General features: G+C 66.1%; 1 protein-coding gene across 1 annotated transcript in view; it reads left to right on the forward strand.

Annotated features, from left to right (window-relative positions):
• Nucleotides 1–4,669: 4,669 nt before the first annotated feature.
• NOTCH1 (notch receptor 1) overlaps nucleotides 4,670–26,262 on the forward strand; it is a 44,006-nt gene continuing 22,413 nt past the window's right edge. The window contains 5 exon segments of the mRNA XM_042963535.1: nucleotides 4,670–4,833; nucleotides 6,540–6,621; nucleotides 22,820–23,082; nucleotides 23,567–23,905; nucleotides 25,938–26,060. Of these exon segments, the coding sequence (XP_042819469.1) occupies nucleotides 4,773–4,833; nucleotides 6,540–6,621; nucleotides 22,820–23,082; nucleotides 23,567–23,905; nucleotides 25,938–26,060 (868 nt within the window). The 5' untranslated portion in view covers nucleotides 4,670–4,772.

A 26,262-nucleotide genomic window follows, 5' to 3' on the forward strand; every position in this document is an offset into this window, starting at 1 on the left:
GGGTGCCAGGCTGGGAGCCACGACCACCCTCAGAGCATCGGTGCCTGGTCTGTGACATGGGCATGGTGACGGCCTCCCCGTTGGGACCCAGTCCCCTAGCCAGCCCCTGCCTGGAGGTGTCACCTGTGAGCTCCAAAGCCTTCTCAGAACCCACATCCACAGTGTCCCTCCTCCACAAAGCTCCCAGATTTTCTCAGCATCTCAACGGGGCCCTAGAGTCCCCACAGGGCCTTTCCTCCTTGAGGCCTCAGCCGCCCTGGGGCACCCAGAGGTGAGCCACTGGGTGACCCAACACCAGGCCCGGCTCGGCCCTTTCCAGCTCTGTGGCCAGCTGAGGGGATCCAGGGACCTGGAGAAGTCTGAGTGGGGCTCCTCCTTCGCGGGGCTTGGGACGCCATGCAGTTAGGGCTTATGCCCTGAGCAGTGCAAGGGCTCCCGGAGGGAGACAGGGTCTCTGTGTGGGTCTGTACTGTTCTGGCCACCCTGAAGCCCACTTCTCACATGACAGGCTCTGTGGCCCTCGGAGGCCACGCCAGTCAGTCTGCACTGGCTCACCTGCTCCGGGAGGCAGGCTACCTGTTGGGGGACTTGCCCGGGCAACACGGGCTCCCCAGGCTCTGGGCCTACCTCTGGGATGCCGGCCCTCCCTCCCGGGCCTTGTAGGGAGGAGGGAGCTGGCTCTGGCCCTGCACTGACAAGAGGCCTTGGGGTCCCAAGTAGTGACCACTGCGTGTGACAGGCGGACAAGACTGCCAGCAGGGCCCTGTGCAGAGGCCCCCACAGAATGAGCCCTCTGTTAGTCACAGGTCAGCCTGAATCTGTGGGGGGCCAGGACCACAGGGACAGGTCCAGGACCGCAGACCCCCTGGAACAACAGGTGAGCGGTGCGGGGACCATCCCGGGGGCTCTGGGATGGCTTCCTGGAGGAGGCAAAGCTAAGGAGGGAGGAGTCATGCCTGCGGAAGACAAGACGTGCAGACTGGCCCAGGGCAGATGCTCGGCACCTGCAGGTGGCCCCGGCCAGCCCGCTCCTCATCTGGACGGCGGGGCGCACACCCGGGCCTGGTGACAGGGGCCCCCTCGGGCAGGGCGCAAGGGCAACGAGGGACGCGAACTCAAGGCTCTAGCCTCCGCCCTCCCTCCTCAGAACAAGGGGGAGCCCTTGAACGGCTCTGCCTGAACGCGTCCCGGGGCACGCGCAGCAGGAAACAAGTGGAGCCTCACACGCATGCCCCTGCCTGGAGACACGCTGCTCTGGCCGAGCGTCCAGCTCAGGGGACTGGGGACCTAGCCCTGGCCTGTCCACCTGCAGCAACGCCACAAAGCCACCAGATCCACATCCTGGAAAACACTCAGACCTCTGGGGAATGTTCCTGGCTGGTCTCAAGCAGAAAAATGTAGAAAGGACTTGGTAAAAGGGAAACTGAGGCCCAGGAGGCAGTGCTGGTCCCTTGGTGGGCCAGCAGTCAGAGTCCAGCGCTGGCCTGCGCCTGGCCGTGGCTCTTAATGGGTGGGGTAAGAGTCTGGACACTTCTCAGGCCCCCGGGCTCTCTTTGCAAGCGGGTCAGATATGTTTTACAATCAACTTCAGAAGGTAGTGAGTGAGGCCCTTCCCCTGTGTTCTGGAATCTTCCCACAGCTGCCCTGGAAGGCACCCCCCTCCCAGCTCAGGCCAGTGCACTTGTCAAAGGCCGCACCCTCAGCCCAACTCCTGAGCCCTTGCTCCCCCCGCCAACACCCTCCCCTCTGCTTTGGGGCCACTGCAATCCACACAGGGCAGACCTGGGCCGGCACCCTGAGTCCGACCTGCGGCCCCCCACCTTGGGAACCGCGTATGAGGCCGGGGGGGGGGGTGTGCACACGCGGCCCCCGGCAGCCCTCCCCTGTGACCCCCGCAGCCCGTCTGCTGCTGCGGACCGAGGCCTAGACCTGGCCTGCCCGGAGCTGGTCTCGGCCTAGCTCCTCAGAACTGAGGGGCGAACCCTTACCTTCTCCCAACCCCCCGGCCCTCGCCGCACCTCGGAATCCTGGGGAGCTTTCACCACACTGACCGCCGCCAAGCAGACAGAGCCGCTGCCGACTCCCCCTCTCCAAGAGGGGGCTGGGACGGGCTTTCCTTTTGGGGACAGGAACGGGCCAAAGGGCAGTTTGGCCTCCGCCGCCCACCCTGACGACGGCACCGCGGTATCTCTGGAGGCAACAGAGAGGGGGAACCGACCCGGGTCAGTCTGCCTAAGGTGCGGAGTGTGACGGCCTTCTTTAGGGAGACCCCGCTGGCCCAGGGGAGATGCCGGGTCCCCGAGGTGGCGGCCAGACACTTTTAGCAACCGCTCCGGAAGCCAGGCCTGCAGCCCCACCCCTACTGGTTGCCGGCCGCCCAGCCAGCCTGGGTCCTCCTCACCAGCAGCCTCGTCTCAGCCCCCACCTTGAGCCAGGCGCCCCCCCTCCCCCCCCATCCAGCTCCGCGCCGCCCCAGCCCCCGCCCTCCGGCCAGGTCCCTGCCGTGGCCATTCTCGTGCCCTTCCCGGCCACTCCGGCTTTCCTGGGGTCTCCTTGGCCCCTGTCGCCCATGGGGTACCCAAGGTGGCAGGTGGCACAGGGGCTGGAAGCCTGGGAAACCCATCTGCCCTGTCTACCACGGGCTAATGAGAGCACCCGGCTCCTGCGTGAGGCCCAGAGTAGGGCTGGCACAGCTGGGCAGACCCAGGTGAGACTCCCCTCCTCCCGTGCTCCCTCCTCTCCTCCTCCAGTGTCCCCTCCTCCCCTCCTCCAGTGCTCCCTCCTTCTTCCTCCCCTTCCTCTAGAGCTGCTCCCAAGCCAGGGCTGAACTTGCAGCCTGGAGCCACTGGCCGAAAGCAGGCCCCAGCACGGGGCATACAGGCAGTGGCTCCCAGAGGAGCACCCACTGGCTTGAGGCCTCCAGTCCTCCCCCAAGAGTAGAAGGGGATATGGGGGGCACAGCCCTGAGTCTGTGAGCTGGGGAGGGGGGGACAGGGAGGGACTCTGCGGCCACCCTCTTCCTTGTACGGACAATCTGCTTCTCCAAGCTGCTGGGCAGCTGTTATATAAACATCTCTGCTGCCTCAGGCGCCTCAGCTCCCGGGCACTGGCCCCGAGAGAAGTTACCCCTACCCCAGGTTCCGGGAAGCAGGAAGCGAAGCGCAGCCGGCTTCTGGAAGGAGGCAGGCGAGGGAGGCCCCCCGGCAGCTGCCTCGGCCCGGACTGGCCGTCCGTCCAGCGCTCACAGCATCCCAGCTGCCCCCCAACAGGTGTGCCAAGAAGAGTGGGCAGGAGTCAGGAATGCACTCTGCCAGCCACCAGGCACCCCACTCTGCCGACCCCGTAGGCCCTCCCTGCACTGGTGGCTGCCAGGCTTGCTGGATCTCCTCGCCCACTGTCCTTCACTCAGTGGGGTCCTTCTCAGCCTTTACAGCTCCCCTCTGGCATCACCTACTCCAGAGGGCTGCCAGGATGCCCGGCTCACCATCCTGGGTGGGGATGGGGGGAGGGCAGTCTGTCCCCAGCGCCGAGCCACGAACTTTGGTTTCAGAAGGGACTGTGGCAGGCATTCTGAACGCCCAGCGCTTACCCGGGCTTGGCACAGGATGCCCAAATCTGGCACTGCGGCGGAGAAGTAAATCATGCAGAAGGAGCACGTGGGAGGCGCCGGGGACGCTTGGAGTGGGTCTGCTGGACTCCCGTGCGCTTTTGCGGGCCGTCTTAGGCGGGAGGCGACAGGAGAAGGGGCTGGACAGTGATCAAGGAGCGTCTAGAGGCGGCTCCCTCCTGGGGGAGCGGGTGCGCAACCCGTCTGGCCAGGCATTAGCCCCAGGTTGGTCCGTTGGGGCACCCGGAGGCCCCCCTCTTTCCGAAAAGCAGCAGCGGCCGCGGCGCCACCATCCCTCGAGGTCAAGTGCCCCGACCGGCAGAGCCAGGGTGTCCGGCCTGTCTCCTGGAGGCTTACAACTGCGACCTCAGGGCTCCTGGGACTGGAGCCCCTGGGTCAGGGGCTTCCCTACGGCCGCCAAGGGCACGACTTCTTCCTGAGCTCTCGTCCCGCGCTCGGGGTCCCCCAAACTGCCTCGGGCGCTCCTCCCCACCTGCCCGAGCCCAGCCCCCCACGGCGCAAGGTCCCCCTAAGGCTCCTCTCCCCCAACTCCGCCCGCGCCTCCGCCGCTATTGAGATGCAAATCTTTTCCAATTGTCGCCCGGCTAAGCGACTGTCAGAGCCGGATCCTTCCGCAGCCCTGAACCAAACTTTTTGCCGCTGAAAACTTTCGAACAAGAAGTAGTCCCTAGGGCCGGCCCCCGACGCCTCTTCTCCCCACGGGGCCCCGTACCCCAGAGGACCCAGGCTCCGGATGAGCGCCCCGCCGGAGGAGACGCAGGGCAGGCGCGGTGCGCGCAGGGGCGCGGCCAGCGAGGGCGAGGGGTGCGGAGGGATCGGCGGGGCGGGCCCGAGGGGCGGGGCCGGCGGGCGGGGGCGGAGCGCGCGGCCGCCTGCGCCTCACTAGTGCCTCGGCCGCGGGAGGGAGCGCAGGGGCGCGGGGCGCGGGCGCGGGCGCGAGCGCAGCGGAGGAACGAGCCGGGGCGCCGAGCCGGGCCCGGAGGCCGTGGGGGCCCAGCGCCGCCCGCCCACCCGCCACGAAGCGGAGAGCCGCCGCGGGCCGCCGCCGCCCGTGGGACCGTCCGGCGCGCGCGTGTGCGCCAGATCCCCGCCGTCCCGGCGCAGGAGGCCGCCACCGGGCGCAGCGGGCAGCCGGCGGGCAGGCATGCCGCCGCTCCTGGCGCCCCTGCTCTGCCTGGCGCTGCTGCCCGCGCTCGCCGCACGAGGTAGGCGCCCGTCCGCGAGCCCGAAACTTTCCGCGCCCTTCGGAAACTTTGGCGGCGCCCTGCGCGCGCGCCCCGGGCGGCTGGGAACGGGCGGCCGGGGCGGTGGGGGGGGGGGGGCGGGGGCGGTGGGGGGGGTGGGAGAGAGAACCGGGCGATCCGGGGCGCGGGGAGGACAGACCCTCCCCCGCGCCGCCCGCCCGGTCGGGCTGGACTCGCGCCGCCCGCGCCTGGACCCGGGTTTGAAGCCGGGCGTGGGGGCGCTAGGGGCCCCCGGAGGCCCAGCCCCGGGCTCGTCCTTCATCAGCCACGCGTGGGGCTTGCCGCCGGGGCAGGCGGGCGAGCTGCCTACTACTTTTCGATTTGAATCGAGTCGGTTTTGGTTTCCTGTTGCTTTGGGGGCCATTTCTCTCTCTCCTCGCCTCTGGCCCGCGCCGGGGGCGGATGTTGGGGCGCGGAGTGTGGGGTCCCGGACGTCGCGTTGCCTTTACGGAGCTCTGCGGGGCGTGGTGGGCAGTGGGGCGCCGGGCGGACCGGCCTTCTCCCCGTTTAGGAGAGTTCGCGAAGGGCCAGGCGGGAGGCGCGGACCGAGGGGTCTCCTTCCCACGCCTGATCGCTGCCCCCATGCCGGCTCATAGACAGTTTGGCGTGGGCGGGGGGTGGGGGGTGTGCGGAACACCCCGCCGCGACTGACTGGTGGCACTTTGACTTTTCGGAGTTCAAGTTTGGAAATCTTGCGAGGGTGGAGAGGGACCCGGAGAAGGAGCGCTTATCCCTCTCTCCACTTCGCATGGAGGAATCTAGTGGTGATTCCTTTCTGTCTTCTCCTAAAAGTTGGAGGGGAGAATTAGATCCCCACTTTCAGAAGGTGGGGTTCCAAGTCACACCCCCTCCGCGCCCCCAGGAGGGGCTTCCTTTACACAGCGCTGGTAAAATGGGGAGGGGGCCACCTTATTAATGCCTTCTTGGGAATGGGGCCGAATTCCTTCCAAATGGGGCTCCTTCACCCCCCTCCCCTGGATGTAGCTGAGGATGCCTGCCCGAGGGAGCAGGTATTGGGTGTCCTGGAGGCGGGGCCAGGTCCCTGAGGTGCAGCCCCGGTGCCCCAGGAGGCGGCCCTGGTGACAATGGGCTGCTCTGATTCCGTAGCTGGCGCTTTGTTGGCGGGCGGGGCGTTGGGCTTTGCAGCTGTCGCTTTTTCCCACGAGCTGGGGGGGGTGGGGGTGGGGGGTGGGGAGTGTGCCCCCCCAGCACCGCCCCCTCACAGAACGTGTTTGAACAGCCAGACAATCTTGGTGGCTGGATAGGGGCCGTGGCCCCGTTGGGCTCCCCATTGAAGATAGGTGGGGGGGGGGGGGTGCAGAGTTTGGGAGAGCTGCCCAGGGTCACCTCAGCTTTCCTCTACTATTGTCCAGATGGCATTTCAGGCCACCCTTACCCACTTCGAGCGTGACCTGTCCACCTGCCGGCCAGCCAACCTGTTGTCCCTCCCCCCATTTCTGACTGCTGGAACTCTGGGCAGAACGTTGAAGCCCCTTGGGGTTCACGTTTGGGAGGGTTCGCGAGGTCTCCTGTCCCCAGCAACCCCATGACAAGGCAGAGCCTTCTAGGTGAGGGGTGGCTGTGTCCCTTGGGGTGGGTCCTTCCCTGGGCTCAGGGCCCCAGTGCCACCCGGGCTGACCTCTTGTCTTACCCCCCTCGCCCCCCAGGACTGCGATGTTCCCAGCCCAGCGAGAGCTGCATGAATGGCGGGAAGTGTGAAGTGTCCCCCAACGGCACGGAAGCCTGTGTGTGAGTACGCGCCCCTGCGCCCCTGTGGGGACCTGGTGCTTTTGTCGGGAGCAGAGCCCCTGCCTTCTGCAACGGGGGCCCGCAGGGACAGAACACTGGGCCATTGTCTTCTGGAGATGGCCCAGAAGGCTGGGCGCGGTCACGTGTTACTTTTATTGGACAAAGTCTGGCAATTACTTAATCACCAGCAATTATGCTGTGTGTGGAGCTGGTCTGGCCGCTGGAGGTTCGAGCACGCCTTTGTGGGCCACCTTGGGCTCCTGGGGTGCTAGTCGGGAATTCCCGGTACCCTGCTTCTTGCTAAAATCCCTAAGAAACAATGACCCGCCAGGGAGGCTGTGGACCTTCTGGAGCGGCCCAGCCCCCGCGCCACCCTGCCCACGGGGAGTGCCTCCTCCAGGCAGGTGAGTGCAGTGCCTCAGGCAGAAGTGGCTATTTTAATGCCAAGCCCACCCCCCTGGGCCTTCGGTCTCCCCCAGCTCACTTTCTCTGACCTCAGGTGAGGTTGGGGGGTGGCTTGGCTTCTGTCACGGCATCTACAGCTCCGACTCCCGAACCCTCCATCCAGTCCATCGCCCGCCCAGCGTTGGGCCCTTGGCTGGGAAACCCGTGCGCGCGCGCTTGTGTGTGTGTGTGTGTGTGTGTGTGTGTGTGTGTGTGGTACAGCCCGCAACCCACCCTGATGGGGCAGGGGGCGTGTTAGAGTCCGCTCCCTCCCTGTGCGCTCTGGCCCCGGGAAGTTTTTCTCTCGCGGTTGATGCCCTTCAGCTTGACTTTGTCCCTGGTGGGAAATATGAGGAGGTGCTTGGTGGCTGGAGAAAGGCCCCCCCCCCCCCCCATGGAGGGGGGCTAGAGGGAGAAGTGGCTCCCCAGCCGTCCTCCGTCCCGGTCCTCGGCGTGCCGCATTCCCACTGCTCGGGGCCCCTTCCCTTGACAACCCTTGGCCCGTGGGCTAGCAGCCCCCCCTTCACTGCCCCCACCCTCCCCGAACTGAAACCAATCAAGCAGGTCTGTGATCAGTTTCATAGACAAAGAGGATTGTGTCTTTGTCAGATGCTAATGAATGCACACTACTTTTTTTTTTTTTTTTTGCTTTTTCGGGGCCTTTTTCTTCTCCTGCAGAAGCCTCACCGACGCCTGATGCCCTAAATCTTGCTTCCTTCCATTCAGAGACCGACAGCTGGGATTCAGGGGAAGCGCAGCGGCTATTGTCGGGAGGAGGATTAATGCTGTGTGATTAATTATGCGTGGCTTCCCAGAATGCACGACTCCCTTCCCGCCTGCCCCACGCCCGCTCTGGCCCTGTGCTCACCCATGGGGCCTGGGGAGGGTCTCCGGACCTGTGTGGAGGGCTTTGGGAAGGCAGGAGGGGTGCTGTGCCACCAGGGAGCAGGGACAGGCTGGCCCAGGGGACCCTGGAGTCTCCGCGGGCTGGAGCCTGGGCCACAAGGGGGCTCCTGCAGCCCCCTGCTTGCGTTGGGGTGAGACGCTTCTAGGGGACAGGGCGACAGTGTGCGTGCTCCCCACCCCTCCGACCAAACCGGGCCACTGATCACGGCTTGGGCGCCGGCCTTGTCTCCTCCCTGGGGCCTGGGGCCCCCTCCTCCTTGGCGGGAAGCCTGCCTCAGTCTGGCCTGGCACTCGGCCGAGCTTGGCCCACAGAGACCCCATTGTGCACACCCCACAGATCCACTTGGAAGACGGAACGGAAGTGCCATTCTCAGAGGCCCCACCTCTGGGTGGCACTGTGCTGGAGCCTGGGGACCAGAGCGGGGACGGGGCGCCAGCCGGGTCCAGCTGCGGAGGGGCACAGCTCTGGACTCATGGTGCGGTTTGGGGACGCTGTGGCCGCTCCCGTGAGGGGCCCTGGCTCCCTCTGCCCCTGGGGCCTGTGCCTCTGGCTGGGCCCTTCTGTTCCCGTGAAGCCCCAGAGGGTCTGCTATATGGGTGGCCTGGCCCTCGCGGCTGAGCGGGGAAGACACCTTCCTTCCTCAAAGGTGTTGGGGTGCGGGCTTCTGGTGCCAACCTGGGTGGAAACTCCGACTCTGTAGCATTCACCCTGGCCTCTCGGAAGGTTCTTTGACTTTCCGAGCTGGTCTGCTGGCTCCCCTATGGATAGGGTGTGGGAAACGGTCGTGTCACCGTGCCCGGCGCATTAGTACCTGGTGAATCATCTGTTTCCACCCCAAAAGAGAAGGAACCTTCCCCAGAAGCCGCTAGTCAGGTGGCTGCAGGGCTCAGCATCGGAAAAAGAGGTTTCTGTCGGCGTGAAAGCCCTCCCAGGGCGTCACCGAGTAGCTGAGGTGTAGGGGGCCCGTGGCTGCGGAGGGAAGACCCGCCGCCTGTCTCTGTGGGCAGAGCACCATCCCTGCAGGGCTGCTGTGCGGGGTGGCCCTGCAGGCAGGCCCAGGGGGTCATCGAAAGGCTTCTGGGGCCTGCCTGGTCCCGGACTGGGAGCGGAGGCCCCAGGGTTGCTGGGACAGTCTCCCTGCCCGCGGGAAAGTCTGTTCCACTGGGCGCCTTCCAGGCGATCGCAGAAGCGGAGTGCGCCATCGCGCTCAGAGGGCAAGTCCAGCTGGCTGGCCGGGGGCGGGCTTTAGCTTTGGGCCATCCGGTATTTGAGGCCTGGCTGCGCCACCTGCTAGCTCTGTGACCCCAGGTCGTCGGGTCACCGGAACTCAGGTTCCCCGTCGGTAGCGTGGGGCTGACACGATTGATCTCTCCGGGGCACGAGGATTGCGTAAGAGCGGCAGGCTTTAGACACCGGCTGAGCGTCCGTTTCTTCCCTGCCTTCTCCTTTTGAGCTGACAGGGCTGGTTTCGGGATCCTCCTTCTCGAATGTTTAGTTGGCTAATGAGTGAATTCGGAGAACCCAAAAGGTGCTGCCTGGTGGTCCCAGGCCGGGTGCTGCGTGGGGAGGGGCTCCTGGGGATTTTGTCACCTGCGGGGGACTCTGATCAGCAGTCCTGTCTGCTTTTTCCCAAAGACACCTTTGAGCACCTGCCGTGTGCTGGGTTTTCTGCTCGAGGGCCTTGGCATGGCAGGCTCAGGTCAGACACAGCCCCTGCCCCCACGGAGGTGACTTTCTAGTGTGGGGACAGGAGAGGCGACAACGGTGCATGTGACCTGTCAGGCGGAGGGGAGCTCAGTGTGGCTTGAGCCTGGCCTGACGTGGCTCCCAGCAAGCCCGCGGCACCATGTGGGGTCAGGCCTGGGGTGGGGGTGGGGGGTAAGCGAGCGCAAAGACCTCGGTGGCTGCCGGGATCGGAGAGTGCGGAGTGGCGCCTGGCCCGGCCTCTCTTCTTTCACTCCGAAGCGTGTGTTCTAACCACTGCCCTGTCTTGCCTGCACTGCCCGAGGCCTCCGTGGCCAGTCTCTGAGGAAGCAGGGCCGGACGACAACTTCCCTTTAGAAGAGGAGGTTCAGAGGCTCCGGCGGGAAGTGCCTTGGCCCTCTGCTTCCGGGGGACCTAACGTTTCGCGTCTCCTGCCACCTAGTTTGGATGTTTCCATTGAGTCACCTGGGAGTCTGGGGCGAGGCTGGGGGAGGAACAGGTGAATTCTCAGGTCTGCTACAAGGCTTCCTCTGTTTATGCGGCTTCAGCTTTGGGGCCAGGTAGGAAAACACATGTCAGACACCCACTGTGAACCAGAACGTTCTCCCCTGCTGGGAGACGCGGCAGGGAACGTGCCTTCTTTCCAGGAAGGTGCCTCTTTGGACGGGGCCCTGCCTCTGAACAGCAGCTAACGTTTTTTCCACTGAAAAGAAATACATATTTTTTTTAAAGAGAAAGGAAACTATGCCCTTAGCAGGAAGAGGGTGGGGCGGGCCGAACCCTTGGCTGGCAGAGGAGAAGCCCTTCATCAGGACGTCGGGGGGCACAGCCCGGGTGCTGGGACTCCCGGGAGGATGGCAGCGGGAGAGGGCCCGTGGGACACCTCTGCTCCACCCCGCTAAGTGCCAGAGTGCAGCGTGAGACCCCCGCGGGCCGGACCCCAGCACCGACTCCCCTCCTCATCCTCTGTGCCCTCGATGGGCGGCGGGGCCCCCTGGGCAGTGCCTGGCTGAGGGGTTGCACCCTCCTGGGGTGGGGAGGGCACCTTTCCTGTTTCGTGTCTTGTCTATAAATAGTGAAAGGATGTGGCTTTGTCGAGTTGATTGAGCAGCTAGATTGCTTTCCTCAATAACGTAACACTCACAACTCCACGCACAGACAGCTGCTTTTATCCGGCCTCATAAAACCCCTGGCAGACGGTTTACTCCCCTGGCTCACCCCCCCTCCAGGTGGTGGCCAGCTCTGCTCTGCTCGGCTGCTTTTTTTTTTTCATCGCCAGTTTACAGGTGGGAAAAACTGAGGCTGAGGGGAAGAGGCGGGGCAGGAGAGGGGGGGGATCTGAAGCCGGCTTACGTCAGCTCTCACCTTCGTGTGCAGGCTCGTCCAGAGTCCCAGAGGCTTTTACGAGCAGCTGACTTCGGGGCATCGTGACCGTGGGTCAGGATGTGTCTGATGATCCTGAAGTTTCCCAGTCCCGCTGGGGCCTGACCGTCTCTGGTTGGGTACGCGGACCCGGGCCTCGGTTTCCCCCTCTGTACGTGAGGGAGCTGGCTTTGGGGGCTCCTGGAGTTCTCCTGCGGGTGCGGCCCAGCAGGACCCTGGCACAGGCCTGTAAACGCCTGGGTGGTGGCCACAGGTGGTGGGGGCGGGGGTGCCCGGGAGTCAGGCCTCCTGCCTGGCAGGTTCCGCAGGTCTGGGGCCAGGGCCAGGGCTAGGCTCCGGGGTGTTCTCACCACCTGGCCCACCCGCCAGGAGGGGCCGGGTCCCTGCACAGGGGGCCGAGGTTGACAGGTGTTCTGGAGGAAGGCCCTTCTCTGAAGCAGCCTGGGTGGGCTTCTGGAGACCTCGCCCCGCCCCACCCTGCTCCTGGGACGCGGGTTGACAAATAGATTTGGGGGGCAGTGGATACCCGTATGGGGGTTTTGCTGGTCGGTCGGTCACACGCACCATAAATTCTGTTATTTTAGCCACTTGAAGTGTACGATTCGGGAGCATCTAATACGTTCACGAGGCTGTGCAACTACCACCATTATCTGCTTCCAAAGCTTTGCCGCCGCCCCCCCCCCCCCCCCCCCCGCCCCGGTCCTACTCTCATGGCCTGTCTGGGGCCTGCACCTGTCCTCTCCCGCACTTGGGGCCTGCGTCCACCTTGCTGCCCCCGGCGCGAGTAAAAACGCTCCTCCCGCCGCATCCCTACAGCGCCTGAGTGCTCCCCCTCCGGGCCCGGCCCACTAAGTAGTCATCCCGTTTTCCCAGCGCCCACCCCCCCCCCCCCCCCCCCGCCCCGACCCTGGCAAGCCCCGGTCTGCTCTCCGTTTCTGGATTGGCCTGTCCTGGACGTTTCACACGAGTAGAGCTCCCCCCGCCCCAAGCGGGGCTTGGCATGTCCCCGGGGGAGTTGCCCGGGAAAGCCTGGCACGCCTGCGGCCCCGGCCTGCTCAGGCTCCAGGTTCCCTCGTGGCCTGTGCTCTTGCCAGCCCCCACGCGGTGGCGGCCTGAGGAGCCCGCGGGGCCGCAGAGCTGAAGCCCTGCAGGGGTGCGGTGGGAGGAGGGTTTTGACTGAGCACTTACTGTGTGCCAGGGGCAGGCAAGGTGGACGCAGGCCCTAAGTGCAGGAGAGGAGAAGGGACGTTTGAGAACCAGACTGGAGGACAGACAGTAGCCAGTGAGAGAAGAGTAGCTGTGCCATCGTCACCTACCGTGTGCGGGGCCGGGTGCTGTGGGGACAGCCCAGCTGGGTGCACCAGGCCTGCTGCAGCCTCGGGGTGAGTCCACTGTGGGGGGGCGGCAGGCACGGGGGCCGGGCCAGGTCCCAGGCGGCACAGCCCCAGCAGAGGATGTATGGCGGGAGCGGGCGGGCCCCCGGCACCACCATCTGCCTGCTTGGGGGTCTTCCCGTGGGGTGAGAGCGCGTCTTTCCCTGGATTCTCAGTGTCAGCCCAGACTTCTATCTCTTGGTGGGTGTGTGTGTGTGTGGGGGCACTGTGCATCTCCGAGACCCCGGGGAACTCTCAGCAGAAACACCCCATATTTCACCATCAGGCGGTCCCTTCTGACCCCGCACCCACCTTAGGTGGCCCCCAAACAACTTTCCCCACTTTCCCCTAAGCTCAGGGGCAGGGATCAGCAGGGATCAGGATGTCTGTCATTAACACCTTAGAGTGAATTAGGTTAAGCATTGTCCTCTCTCTGATGCAAAGCTGCTGCTTTGAGCGGGTTGTGGACACCTCTGAGAGGCCCGGCTTCTCTCACCAGGCGGCCTGCCCCTTCTGCTGCCCTTTGTTGGGCTGGGGGCTTTCTCTGGAGGTCAGCCCTGGGGCTTCCCTCGCCCGAGCGAGAGGGCTGTCTGGGGCTCCCAGCTTCCTGGAAGGAGTCCTGCTTTCCAGTGGGCCTTGGTCAGGGGGAGGCGTGCACTGGGGAGCCTGGCCTCCGACGGCCACCCCTGCGGGTTCCCAAACCCGAACGTCCCTCAGGTACAGTTGCCAGCCCCTGCCGGGTCTCAGTCTGGCGGCCCAGTGCAGCGCTGGGGTGTCTCGGGATCAGGCCAGGCCCAGATGCTGCTTTTGTGGTCTCTTGACCCAGACAGCTCACCCCGCCAAGGAGGGGTCCCTCAGCCACAGGACACTTGCAGCCCATCTGGCCCCACTCCACAGGCTGCTCAGAGATGGGTGGGTGGCGGGTGGGAGCCGGTCTGATCAGCGGGAAGTCAGGCTAAATGCTAGGGGGTGGTCTCTGAGATTTTCACCAGAGACGTGGCCCCGTTACCACCTGTGCTGTGCGGTCTGGGGCTGGGACTCATCCTGGCCACGCTCTGAGCGGGTGAGAGGATTTGTCCCCAGCTGTCCCAGCTACCCCTCGGTGGGCTGGCTGGCAGTCACGTGCTCTCAGCGTTCCAGTTGGTTCGGTTGAGCTGGGAAAGCGGTCCCCTAGGCACTGTCCCTTCGTCACTGTCCCCTCATCGCTCTGTCCCCTCGTCACTCTGTTGATGCTGGTGATTTGCTGAGCAAACCGCTCCCCCCACGGGGGAGCCGAGGCCGGATGGTCAGGTCCATCCCACTGTGAGGGGTGGGGTCTGAGAGGTGGCCACAGGACATCCGAGACGCCTGCCCACCCACCCTGAGAGTTCTGGGACCCACACGGGTCACTGGGTTGGGCTGGGAAGAAGCTGTTGCTGTCCCTGGGGACCCTTCCGGGCCAGCCTCCTGCCGTCTTCACCCCACGGTGGCGGCCCGGCCTGGGTCACAGTTTGAGCCACAGGCATCTGCCCAGGGGGCCACCGCTGTTGACCCTGTGCTGATGGGCCTGGGTTACCAGCCTGCTCCAGGCCCCTGGGGAGGAGTTTGCCCCCACTTACGCCTAGCTGGGCAGGCAGACCCAGGCCACAGCAGGCCTCCCACCAGCCCGGCCAGGCCGGGGGGCACCAGAGGATAGGGTGGGCGGGGAGAGCGGTAGCTGGAGGCCTCTGGAAGGGTCAGCCATGCCTTCACAGCAGGGCCTTGTCGCCGGGCTGGGGACCTGCCTCCCACCATTTCCTCCGCGTTGGTTTGTTGATGAGCGGAAACTATACAGTTACTGGAAATGAGACGTTTGGGGAAGAAGCCAGAGTTTTGAGTGTGTGTATTTTTCCCAACAGCTTTTTAGTAAGAGAGATGCTGAGTTCAGGCTGGGGGGTGGGGAGGGTCCTGCCCCTCGGGGCCCCGGCCTCCCCTCCCTCCCGAGAGGGCCTGGGTGAGGTCACTGCAGCGTGGGCCTTCCGGGTCAACCCGAGGACTCCTCCACCTGTCGGCCTGGCTGGTCCTGGCTCCCCCGGGGCAGCCCACGGGGCGGGGCTTCCCCCCTCTCTCCTCCCTCCAGTGGTCAGAATGAGGGCGGCCTCGGCCCTGTCTGGTTGAGCGCCAGATCGGGGAGCCAGGCGTGGCCGTGAGCCCCAGCATCCGTGTGTGGCTGGGGCTCAGAGTGGGGTGGCACCCTGCCCGGTGGTCCGGGGCCCCGGGTCCGGGCTCGGCTGGCCCCTGCGCTATGCTCACTCGGGCCTGGGCCAGCGATGGGGGTGGGCGCAGAGCCGGAAGTGGAGGCCCGAGCAGGTGGGCGGCTCCAGGTTCTGGAAGACCTGGCTTCCAGCCTGCAGGGGGATGCCGTCTACACTGGTAGCCGTGTACTGGGCTTTCCCCCGTTGTAGCGCAGGGCTCCCGCAGGGCTGGGGTGGCGGCCCCACCACCAGCACCGGCTTCCTTCCACCTACCGTGTGGGCTCTGTGACCTTGGGCTGCCCACTCCCCTCTCTGAGGTCCTTTCCTTCAGGACCTTGAGCCGGGCAGAGCATCCCACAGAGTTGCTGGCCGGTGAAGGTGCCGTCCTTGGGGTGTCCCCTTTGTGTTCGTGTGACCGACTGGTCCCGTGTGCCACCCTCCCCCTTGTCCCGACACAACGCGTTGGTTGAGGTTTCCTCTGTCCTGGAGCCCTTGCCTCGTGCTGCAAGGTCTCGTCCAGAAAGCTGTCCCAGAGACCAGCCCTGCTTCAGCATTTGGGCAAGGTCATGCTGGGACAGAAGGTCAAGTCCGGCCCAAGAACTTCCCAGTATCCCTGCAGGGGAAGACACCCCTCCAGAGGGCCCTGGACCCATGCCAACGGTCCCAGGACACCCGGGTGTCCCCAGAGGGTGACAGTGCAGGCCCCACCCTCGCCCCACCCCCACCCCGGGCCTGGTGCAACTGGCTGGATTCTGTCTCTGGTATTCGCTGTGCCCCAGGGCACCTTGGAGGCGGTGCTGGGCCCAGGGTGATAGCCAGGTGTGCAAACGTGGGGGGGGTGTGGGGCCTGGTGGCCCGTGGGGCCGGCCGTGCTCGGTGGGTGTGAGTGAGGAGAGGAGGCCAGATAGAACGGGGCTGGTGACTGGTGCCGGATGGCAGTGACCTTTGGGACCCCTGCTGAGCGAATGCCTGTGCCTCGGCTTAGCCAGAGGCAGCCCACAGCTGGCCCTGACAGGGTCCGGGGCTGTCCCAGGGTCCTCGGCGGAGTGCAGCAGGGGCAGGCTGGGTGCGACCTCCGTCCCTGTCATCTCAGGAAAGCCTCCAGTGCTTTCCAGGTGGGAAAGCCACAGGGGTGCTACGGGTGAGGATGCTGGTAGGTGCCCGGCACAGGTGTGACCAGCCCTCCTGCTGGACAGGGACCCGGAGAAGTCCCACCTGCCAGCTGGCTGGGAGGCTTCCTGAGTCCCAGGGCTCTCCCCCACGCCCCACCCCCAGCCAGGGTTTTGTGTTTCGTGTTTCGGTTGAGCTTGTGGGACGTAAGAATGCATTGTGTGCTCCAGCCCTCCAGGTGTGGGAGGGTCGGGTGGCCAGGTGAGGAACCCAGGCCTCCCGGGCAGGGCATCGGGGGTCCAGGGGCACACACCCTCCCTCCTCCGTGCTCGGAGCTCCTGCTGGACCCTTAGCTGCCTCTAGGGGGGCGGCCCTGCTCTGACTGCCTGGGTGGCTGGCTCCTGGCCACACCGCCAGTGGCAACAGAAGTTAGGAGTTGCATTCACATCCAGGTGGCACTGTGGGCGTGATGCGCCTGAGCCCTGGTTTTCTCATCTGTGAAATGGGCCCAGCGTGTAGCTTCAGGGCCGTTGCGGGAACCCCACGAGATGAAGCTGGCGGTCTAATTACGGGTCGTCTTTCATCCTCCTGGAGTCCACGTGAGGGGGTCCTTGGTGTCCTTGCGAGGCACGGGGCACAGAACTGAGGTGCCCCTTGTGTGCTTGCCCTGGTCAGCCGCTGGGGTTGGGCGTACAGCCTTCTCCGCTCCCCACGTCCCCTGAGATGGCATCTGCTTCTGGGAGCAGAGGCGGGAAGTTGCCAGAATCATTTCTGGCTTTGGCGTGGAGCTTGGTCTGTAGTTGCTGACTTCATTAATCGAGTTTTGGATTAAGTCCTCCCTGTGGCCTCGTGAGCCTGTCGATTCCTTCATTGCATCCGAGCGATTGGGGCGCGGGTGTGGGTGCCGCCCTGCTGGGGAGCAGAGGCCCCCGAGGCTGTGGGGGGGGGGCCCGCAGGCGTTCTGGGGACACAGTCGAGGGAGGACACGCGTCCCAACCTTGTCTCTAGTTTGCGGCTCTGGCTTCTGGGAGACTGGGGGGGTGGGGGGGTGTGTGCAGCAGGTTTTTCTGACGTGCCTCACAGCCCTGGCGCTCTCGTGACCTTGGGGGACCCCGTGCTTGCTGTCCCTGCAAGCGCCCGACCCCACACCATGGGTGGGCCTGGGTGCCTGCTGCCGGGCCAGCTCAGGAAGCCGCCGCTGCTTCCCACGTTGAGGGTGGGGCGGCTCTGAGTGACATGGGGACAATGAGCCATTTGGGGGCATTGTTTTCCCTGCGGTGGGAAAGGTGGCTTCCCAGGAGGGCAGGTGGTTCATCCTCCCACAAAGGGCTTCCCCCAGAGCCGAGGGAGGAAGGAAGCCCGAGCTGTTCCTGCGCTTCCTGTTCCCGGCAGATTTTAGACCGTCCAGAGATGCAACCTGGGGAGAAGATTGGAGACAAAGCCGGGAGCGCGGTCAGCAGCTGTTGGGGCCGGAAGGCCTGGGCCCTCGGGGAAGGCTGCACCCCCCCACCCCACCCCCGCCCGCTGGGCTGCTCTTTTGGGCTGTGGGTCTGTCCGGAAGAGTCCTCGCTGCCCCGAGGCCCTGGGAGCAGCCCCAGCCCACCAGGGGCCCGATCCCCGCTGTGGTCGCCCCTGCACACCTGCCCCACCCTCACCCTGTGCCCCCTGAATGCAGGTCAGGTGGGGGAGGGAGCTGGAGCAGAAAGGGATAGAAGCCGGGAGACAGCCCATGGCTGGGGGTGGGGGGGTGGGGAGGGGCTTGAGTGCAGCGGAGGTGCTGGCAGGGTCCTAGCCCGCCCCGCGGACAGGTGTCTGGACAAAGGCTTCTGCCGGTCTGAAAGGAAGCCGGGGACTTTGGGGGTGAGGGCAGCGGGCCAGTGCCCACTTGCCCCAAGTCTCACCTCTCCTGGGGGCTTTGTTTCCCCAGAGCTGAGCTGTCCCTGCTGTCCCCAGTGGGAAAGGCCCCCAGCTCCACCCCCCTCCCGGGTAGGGCACAGGCCGGGGAGGCCCCTGAGCTCCCGCCTACCTACAGGCAGTGAGCAAATCACCACCTGGCAGCCAGTCCCTCCTGGAAGACCGGGGTTCCCTGCTGGGGTAGGGGGCGGGACTTGGACTGGCCTTTGCCTAAGGAGGGGCTGAGGTCCCGGGAGCGCCCCCAAGCCCTGCCCAGAGAAAGACCCGGCTCCTTGACCCCCATCTCATGGCTCCACCTGTAGGGGACTGAGGTCCTGGCCTCAGTCTGCCCCTGTAGCAAGGGGCCAGAGCTTTCCCCACCCAGTCCACGGGTGGCCCCAGGTAGGGGGGCTGGGACGTGGGTGGTTCTCTTCTTCCCAGGCCGGGGGTCTCAGAAACTCCTGGCCGAGCCGCGCAGGGGTGGGTGGGCCTGGCTTCGCGGCAGCGGCCCCGAGTGTTGTGGTTTGGGTGGAAGGCAGTGGCCTTGGCGGGCCTCTGCTTTGCACTGCGGTGCTGGGCTCTGGGAGGAGCTTCAGCCTCCCGTCCGTGCCCACCCCTTGTCACCAGGGGACTCCAGTGATGTGGCGTTGGCTGGCCCGTACAGCAGGAGCCCGAGGGCCCCAGACTCCGCTTCCTGGGCAGGAAGCTCGAGGAGGGGCAGCAGTGGTGATTCGGGGACGGGGGCTTCTAGGCCCGCATTCTGCTCGGCAGAGGTGGAGTTGGTTAAGGAAGGGATGGCTACTTGCATCCAGGTGGCTTCTTGCTGTAAGGACGCGGGCTGCCCGGTGGCGGGGGCAAGGCGGTGCTGTGCTGCCCGGAGGTCCTGGTGGGTCAGCTCTGTGCAGGGGAAGTCCTGTGTCCCCACAGATGCCCTCAGACGCAGCAGCTCAGCTGGGCCGGTAAATCTGTTCCCAGAAACGCGGTAGGAAACACACACACATCAAACCCAGCGCTGCCTAGAGTGAGTGCCCTCTGCCCAAACGGCCAGGTCACCAGATGAGGGGCACGTGCGGTCCCCTTGACCCCCCACCCCTGCTGCACTCCTGGGAAACTGAGGTCCCGGCAGGCAGAGTGGGGCGGGGAGCCCCCCCTGCATCCCGAAGTTCCTCTGATCGAACTGCATTTCAGCTGTGCCCCCAGGAGGCACCTGTCCTGGAGAATCTCGGGTTCCTCCTGCGGACACAAGGAGGGGTGCCACCTCACTGCCCCCCACCGGCTGGCGGGGGTGGGAGGCGCAGGGCCCCACCCCCGGACCACAAACTCCTTGAGGGCAGAACTGAGTACAGCACTTCTCACTGCTTAGTCCTTCCGTCTCTTCCTAGTTTGGGGCAGAGGGAGCTGTCATCTGTCCCCTGGGGGTGGCAGATGGCCGCTTAGCTTAGAAAAGAAAACAGCGCAATTTAGAATTAGTCCCGGGTGAAAGGTCGAGGCAACGTCTGCCTCCGGATGCTCCCTCGACTTGCATTTCTATGGAGCGGCGCTGGCGGGCGGGGAGGGCGGGAGCCAGCACAGTGGAAATATTGAGGCGGGGAACAAAGCGTCCTCGTCCTCGGCTGTGGGACCACAGGCCCGGCAGCCATTTGGCGCTCCTCGCGGGGCAGGGGGACAGGGTGTCTGCCTGAAGCCCGGCCCCCTGGTGGTCCCTCCACAGCCCTTCCCCTGGAGCCCCCCCCCCCCCACCTGTCACTCACCTGCTGCTTGGGCTGCCTGGGGGTTCCAGGACAGGACAGGACCACAGGCAGGGGGAGGAGCAGACACTGGGTGGCCTCCTCCAGGAGGGGCGCAGGGCCGACAGGAGGGCTTGCTTAGGTCACTCGAGGCCCTGAGCTGGGCCCGCTGTAGGAAGCCTCTCAATTTCGAGGCAGGTGTGGGGTACGGTTTTCCTCGTCAAGCCCGCCAGGGGCCTGCACTGACACCCCCCCCCCCCCCAGGTCCAGCGTGGAGGACAGACTGGCCACGTCCAAGCAGGGGCCTTATGGTCCCTCCGGCCCCCACAGGGAAGTCTGGGTGGCGTGGGCAGAGGGGGCCCCGGGGGGGCGTCCCCGCAAAGCTCCAGCATACGGCCAGGTCGGGGGAGAGGCGCTCGCAGGTGCAGAGGAGAAAGCAACGGCCCGGAGCTGGAGCACCCCAGAGTGGGGGTGGCGGGGAGGGTGGCCTCGGGACTGGCCCAGACGTCCGCGCTCGCCTCTAGGCCCAGACGCTGTGCCGGGCTGGGTGCTTCCTCTTGGCTCAGGCTCCCGGCCCAGCCCCGGTCGTACCTCGGACCCCACGCACCACACAAAACACCTGCCTCTACTGTTCCGTCTCCAGGGGCCGCCCCTCCTGTAGCTGGGGCGCTGACGGTGCACGGCAGCCGTGGGGCTGGGCGGCGTGCCTTCGCGGCGGTGTCCGCCTGGCCTGGGCAGGAGCAGGGGAGACAATGGGCCCTGTCAGCTGCCGCCTTCCCCCGCGGAGGAGCCTCCTTGGCTCCTGCCCCGCCCGCCCTGGTTGGCGGCCCGCCGCGCCCGGCTGGGAGCAGCTGCCGCCCGCGTCCCCGGCCACAGGCGCACCTGCTCCCCGGCCAGCCTTTGTCCGCACTACCGACCCCTGATTTATTGGCATGTTTTCCCTTGCTGGCCCGGCGTAACCCGGCCTCGTTGGCTAGGATGTGACCCGTCCAGGTGGGTTCTCCCACAGTCTTCCCACGGGGGTCCCCACTCGGGGGGGGGGGCGGGCGGGCGGGGGGCTGGAGAGCAGGGGCCCGTTCACAGGGATATTGTCCCGTGGCTGGAGGGTCTGGGGTGTGCGTCCGGGCAGAGCCTTCTGGTGCCTCTGGGGACGCCCAGCGTCCTGACGAGTTAGGGATTGGTCTGGTGGCAGGGGAGCCCCAGGGACACCCTCTGGGACCACGAAGGCCTCCCCGGCCCCTCAAGCCAGCAGGGCTCAGAGAGGGAGAGGGTGGTGTGGATAAGGCGGGCTCCCACCCTGCTCTGATGACCAAGCGCCCTCTCTCCGGTACCCACCACCCGCCCGCTCCGTCAGTGGCTGGGAAAGAAAAAAGAGCCTTTTCTCCAAGCGGTGAGCGGTGGCCAGCTCCCGCCTGACAATGGAGGGCATTGATAGGTTGGGGGAGGCGCTGCCTTGCCCCCCCCCCCATCCCCCATCGCTGCACTCCGAGCCCACAGTGCCACTCGGGCCGGGACCAGGCGGTCTGTAACTGGATCCGAGCACCCCCTTCCCCAGCCTCCTGGGGTGTGGCCGTGCCGGGGTGAGGGGACCTGCTCCTGGGGTCTGTCCGTCTCACAGGAGCCGGCCGGCCCCACTGCGCCCTTCTGACCAGGCTGGGCAGGAGCCTCACTCCGCCTGAGTTCCCTCCCTGGGGCCCCGGAGGCGACTTGTTTTCTTTAAGCCAGTTGGTTTGGGACTTTTGGCTTCTGACAACAGATGGTGAGCCCCAGTGGCCATTTCGTGTTGTCCTTGTCCGCCGCACCCAAGCCGTAGCCGCAGAGAAAAGCCCTCGGGGAGACAGATGCCTCCCAGGCGTGCAGAGACCCCGAGACCCCAGCCCCTCCGATGGCCACCCCACCCATGCAGGCTTGATTCCAGTCCCTGGGTCAGGCGGGGGCGGTGGGGGGGAAGGCAGTGAGGACGAGCAGGCTGCGCTCTGCTGAGGGTGGAGGTCCCCGTATGACGGGTGGGCTCTGAAAGCGGGGGTGTTTTCATGTTTGGGAGAGCCCCCTCTTCATCCAGGGACCCGAGGTTCCCCGCCAGCCCCCGCCTCTGCCAGGGAGAGGAGGCCCCGCCCACCCAGGGCCCAGGACTGTGGGTGCAGCGTCCCGGCTGCCTTCCCAGGCCATGGCGGCCCGGGGGCGGGCCGGGGGCACGTTATGCCTCAGAGGCTTTGCCCCTGGGAAGAACAATGCCTGGCTGGTCCCAGAGCCTTTCCTGAGCTTTTCCCTCGAGTACAAGGCCACAAGGTGACCTCGATGGGCAGTTTGTGGCCCAGGCTCCAGAAGCCGGACCAACAGGTGGCCAAGGGAGGCCCTGTGGTGGGGTGACATGTGCTGAGCCCTGTCCCTGCAAAGAAGCCGTGAGAAACCCCCCCTCCCGTTCATCTGCTCCTGTTGGAGACTGAGCAGTGCGCTGAGAGGCACAGCATAGACCCTGCAGACATGGTGGCCTTCACCCCCACGCTCCCCCTGCTCCCCCCTGCTCCCCCTGCTCCCCAGCCCGGCCGGCTCGCCAAGAGCTCAGGAAGGATGCTCCTCCTGGCACACCTTGATTTCTCCTGCTGGGAAATGGGTTTGTCTGCTCCCAGCTGATGTTGCCTGGACATCGTGCAGACTTGATGCCAAAGGGGGAGACCATGTCTGGGCACTAAGTGTGGGTGGGGGATGGGCTGCCAGCTGGGGTGCTCCCAGTGGTGCTCCCGGCAGGTGAGACCCCCCCCCCGGCGGGAGCCACTCTGCTGTGTCTGCAGCCTTATGTCTGTTGGTCGTGTGGGTGTTGAAAGAAGAGAAGCTGGGGGGCGCCTGGGTGGCCCAGTCAGTTACCCGTCCGACTTCGTCTCGGGTCACGATCTCGCGGTCCGTGGGTTCGAGCCCCGCGTCGGGCTCTGTGCTGACAGCTCAGGGCCTGGAGCCTGCTTCCGACTCTGTGTCTCCCTCTCGCTCTGACTCTTTCTCTCTCTCTCAAAAATAAACAAACATTTAAAATTTAAAAAAAAGAAAAAAGAAAAAAAAAAGTAAAGCTGCGGACTGTTTTATCACCCAAATAAGGCACGTTGGTTACAGAACAGCTTGAGGTAGAAAGAGGAGACCAGCCCCCCACACCAAAGGGTCTCGGGGCACCCCCTCCCTGGGAGCGGCTGTGGGCCCGTGTGTCCCCTTCTCTGTGGCCACGCAGACGCTCACGAGGGTTTTGCAATCAGGTCCGGCCTCGCGGAGCCTTCCGGTCTCCAGCCCGTCGGCCCACGCGTGAGGTCGTGCGGCCCCCACCGCTGTCTGGTCCCGGGACGTGCCGCCCGCGGCAGGGCCCGACCGCGGCTGGCGCTCCCCGGGGACGGTGCGGGGGGCCGGGGCCGGGCGGACGGGGAGCCGGTGGAAGTAACCGCTCCGGCCTGTCTGCTGCAGCTGTAGCGGTGCCTTCGCGGGCCGGCGATGCCAGGCGCCCAACCCCTGCCTCAGCGCCCCCTGCAAGAACGCGGGCACGTGCCACGCGGTGGACCACGGCGGCCCGGTGGACTACGCCTGCGCCTGCCGCCTGGGCTTCTCCGGGCCCCTCTGCCTGACGCCCCGGGACAACGCCTGCCTCGCCAAGCCCTGCCGCAACGGCGGCACCTGTGACCTGCTCACGCTGACCGAGTACAAGTGCCGCTGCCCCCCCGGCTGGTCAGGTGAGGCCCCCCGCCCTGGCCCCGGCCCTCCCCCCACTGCCCGTGCACCGTGACGTGCTGGGAGAAGGCCAGGGCTTTCTGCAGTCCGTGACCCCCGCCCTCGAGTCCCCGGGCCCCTTTCCAGCCCCGACATCCGCTCCGGGAACCCCGGGGCTCCCTGCCTCTGCGAGGAGGGGGCCCTCCGTCTAGTGAGGTCCCCAGGGTCCGCTGGCCCTGCATCAGGAGCTCCGACGGCGAGCTCTCCAGAGAACACGAACTCTGGAGGGGACAGTCTGGGTCCGGTCTCGGGGCCCCCTGCCCCCGCTGGCCGTGTGTCCCGGGAACCTCGGTCCCCATCTCCAGGAAGATGGCCGTGTCCCGTCGTGGGGTCCCAGCAATTAAAGAGACGGTGCTGACAGGTTTGCGCCAGGCTGGCACCTCCACGGTGCCTGGAAGTTGTCCCTGGACCCCGGCGTGACCCCTCCCCCCCCACCTCGCCCCCCAGGGAAGATGTGCCAGCAGGCCGACCCGTGTGCCTCCAACCCGTGTGCCAACGGCGGCCAGTGCCTGCCCTTCGAGGCCTCGTACATCTGCCGCTGCCCGCCCGGCTTCCACGGCCCCACCTGCAGGCAGGACGTCAACGAGTGCGGCCAGAGCCCCGGGCTCTGTCGCAACGGAGGCACCTGCCACAACGAGGTCGGCTCCTACCGCTGCACCTGCCGCGCCACCCACACCGGCCCCCACTGCGAGCTGCCCTACGTGCCCTGCAGCCCCTCACCCTGCCAGAACGGGGGCACCTGCCGCCCCACGGGGGACACCACCCACGAGTGCGCCTGCCTGCCAGGTACTGCCCCGGGGAGGCCCCGGGGGTGCGGGCCGGGCCGGGGCTCGGAGGACGGTGTCCCAGCACACACAGGACGGCGGGCGGGTCTGGAAAGGAGGTACCAGTTAGGGGAGCCTGGCACAGGGTCCAGGCATCTCCCTGGTCTCCCACCTTCTCACTTCTGCCTGGGGGTGGGGTCCGCTGCAGCCGCCCAGCGCTTGTCCCCCATGCCAGGGACCCGGGGTCCCTGCAGCCCCCAGGGCGGGCTCCTGGCTGAGCCTGGCTGGACGGGCGTATCCTCCCCAGTGCCCCGTCTGCCCCGCGGGTGCCGCTGCCCTCATGGCCCCTGGCTCTTCGCCCTGCTCTGAGCCCCTCACCTTGAATTCCCCAGAGCCACGTGCAAGTTAGGGAACGAGGCGCAGCTGCAGGGACATCCTTGTTTGTGCCTCCCCGGGTCTCTTGTTTCCATGTGGTCGGAGCTCACGTCGCTGCCCCCCCCCCCAGTGGCCTGGATGTGGGGGCTGGTGTGGGACAGCCGCCCCTGCTGGTCCCCCAGCGGCTCCACCGTCCCTGCTGTAGCGGCTGGTCTTCCCGCTGTAGCTTTTGAGTCAGTTTTGTGGCTGGTGATCTAAAAATAGTAACATTGGCGAGAGACTTAAAAACCTCCTGGGTCGGTGGGGTTTGGGTCCTGGGCGCTCAGGGCCCAGCCGACCTGGGGGTGACGGGAGGATTGACCCAACGGCCCCTGCAAAGGGGAAGCGTTCTGCCTGCCTGTCCACCACCAAGCCCGGGGCCTCGTCACCGCACCAGCCAGCTTTGTGTGCGGGCTCGAAGGGCACGCGTTTCCTGAGTGTCGCTGGGTGTTCCCCTTGCCCCCTGACCACCCCAGGGCTGCTGGCTGGCCAGCTGTCCCTGGGGGCCAAGAGATAAGCCCACTCGCCAGGCCTGCCCCTGGGTTCTGGGTTCAGATGCCTTTTTGCTGGCCTGGTGACCTCGGGCCTGGGACCTCACATCCAGCCACGTGTCTCAAGAGAAGCCTGCCCTCCAGGGGCCACACTGAGGGCTGGAGGACGTGAGCTGTGGGGCGACCCGCCAGGGGACACCCTGGTCATGGAGCTGGTGCTGGCTCCCGCTGGGGCCAGCGGGGCGAGATTCTCCCGGTGAGGGCTCGCCAGGCTTGTGTGCCGCACGGCCCTGTAGGAGACCCTCGGAGGTACTGGGGTGGGGGGCGGGGAGGCGTGCTCAGGCCCCTACAACATACGTGGGAGTCAGAACTCGGGCTCCGGGCTCTGATTTGGGGCACTCCCTCTAAAACACTGTCCACTGTCCACTTCGGCTCTTCTAGACCACCTGCTTTACCCCCCAGGGCACCGGTGGGGTGGGCGGCCCGAGGGAGGGGATCGGCTCTCCTCGGGCAGGAGACAGGTTCAAAGGCGCCCCAGGAGGGGCATTAATTAGTAACTGGCTGTAGGTTTGGGCTCTTGCCAGGCGCACCTTTGTTGGTTGATGATTGAACCGGCGGGAGTTGAGCGGGTTAATAGGTGACTGGCGTGGAGGTGACGTTGACAGAGGTTGGCCCGGCTTGGGGGGGAGAAGCGGGCACCACACCTCTGTTCCTGGGAAGCTGAGGGCCGCGTGTCCGCCCTGCCTCTTCCGGGCTTCCCCGGCCCCAGCACAGCGCCTCACCTGCAGGCAGTACCCGCTTACAGCCGCCCCTGGTTAACTCTGCTACACGGGATTTTTACGACGCCCCGTCCAGGATCCCGTGTTCCCAAGTCCCCGTCTGTTCAGCGGGCCCTTTGCACAATGATTCCTCAGAGAGGAACGTGTCACACGTGGGCCCTGGAGTGTGGGGCCTGGTCACACGGGGAACAGGGGGACCAGGGGATGGGGCTTGGACCCCGAGGGCCCCGAGGTGGTGGGCATCCCGGGGCAGGCCCTGAGGGGGGCGGCAGCTGGTCCAGAGCAGGGTGTCGTGGGTCCAGCCAGGAAGATGCTGGGGCGAGCACAGATGGGCAGGGCCTGACCGGGCTCCCGGCTCCCCCTGCCGCAGGCTTCACTGGCCAGAACTGCGAGGAGAATATCGACGACTGTCCCGGAAACAGCTGCAAGAACGGAGGCGCCTGCGTGGACGGCGTGAACACTTACAACTGCCGCTGCCCGCCCGAGTGGACAGGTGCACACGCAGGGGAGCGGCCCCCGCCCGACACAGTGCCCGCACAGGGAGCGCGGTCCGGGAAGGGCGGCGTGACCTGGGGCAGCCCCTGCCCGCGACCGGGGGGCCGAGGCCCCCGCCCTACCATCAGCTCGTCGGTGCGGGTCGCGTGCGGCCCCCCAGGCAGGGCCGCGCCACAGTCGGGTCCCCTGGGCTTCGGCCA

This window comes from Panthera tigris, chromosome D4 (genome assembly GCF_018350195.1).
Source record: "Panthera tigris isolate Pti1 chromosome D4, P.tigris_Pti1_mat1.1, whole genome shotgun sequence".
Taxonomy (NCBI): domain Eukaryota; kingdom Metazoa; phylum Chordata; class Mammalia; order Carnivora; family Felidae; genus Panthera; species Panthera tigris.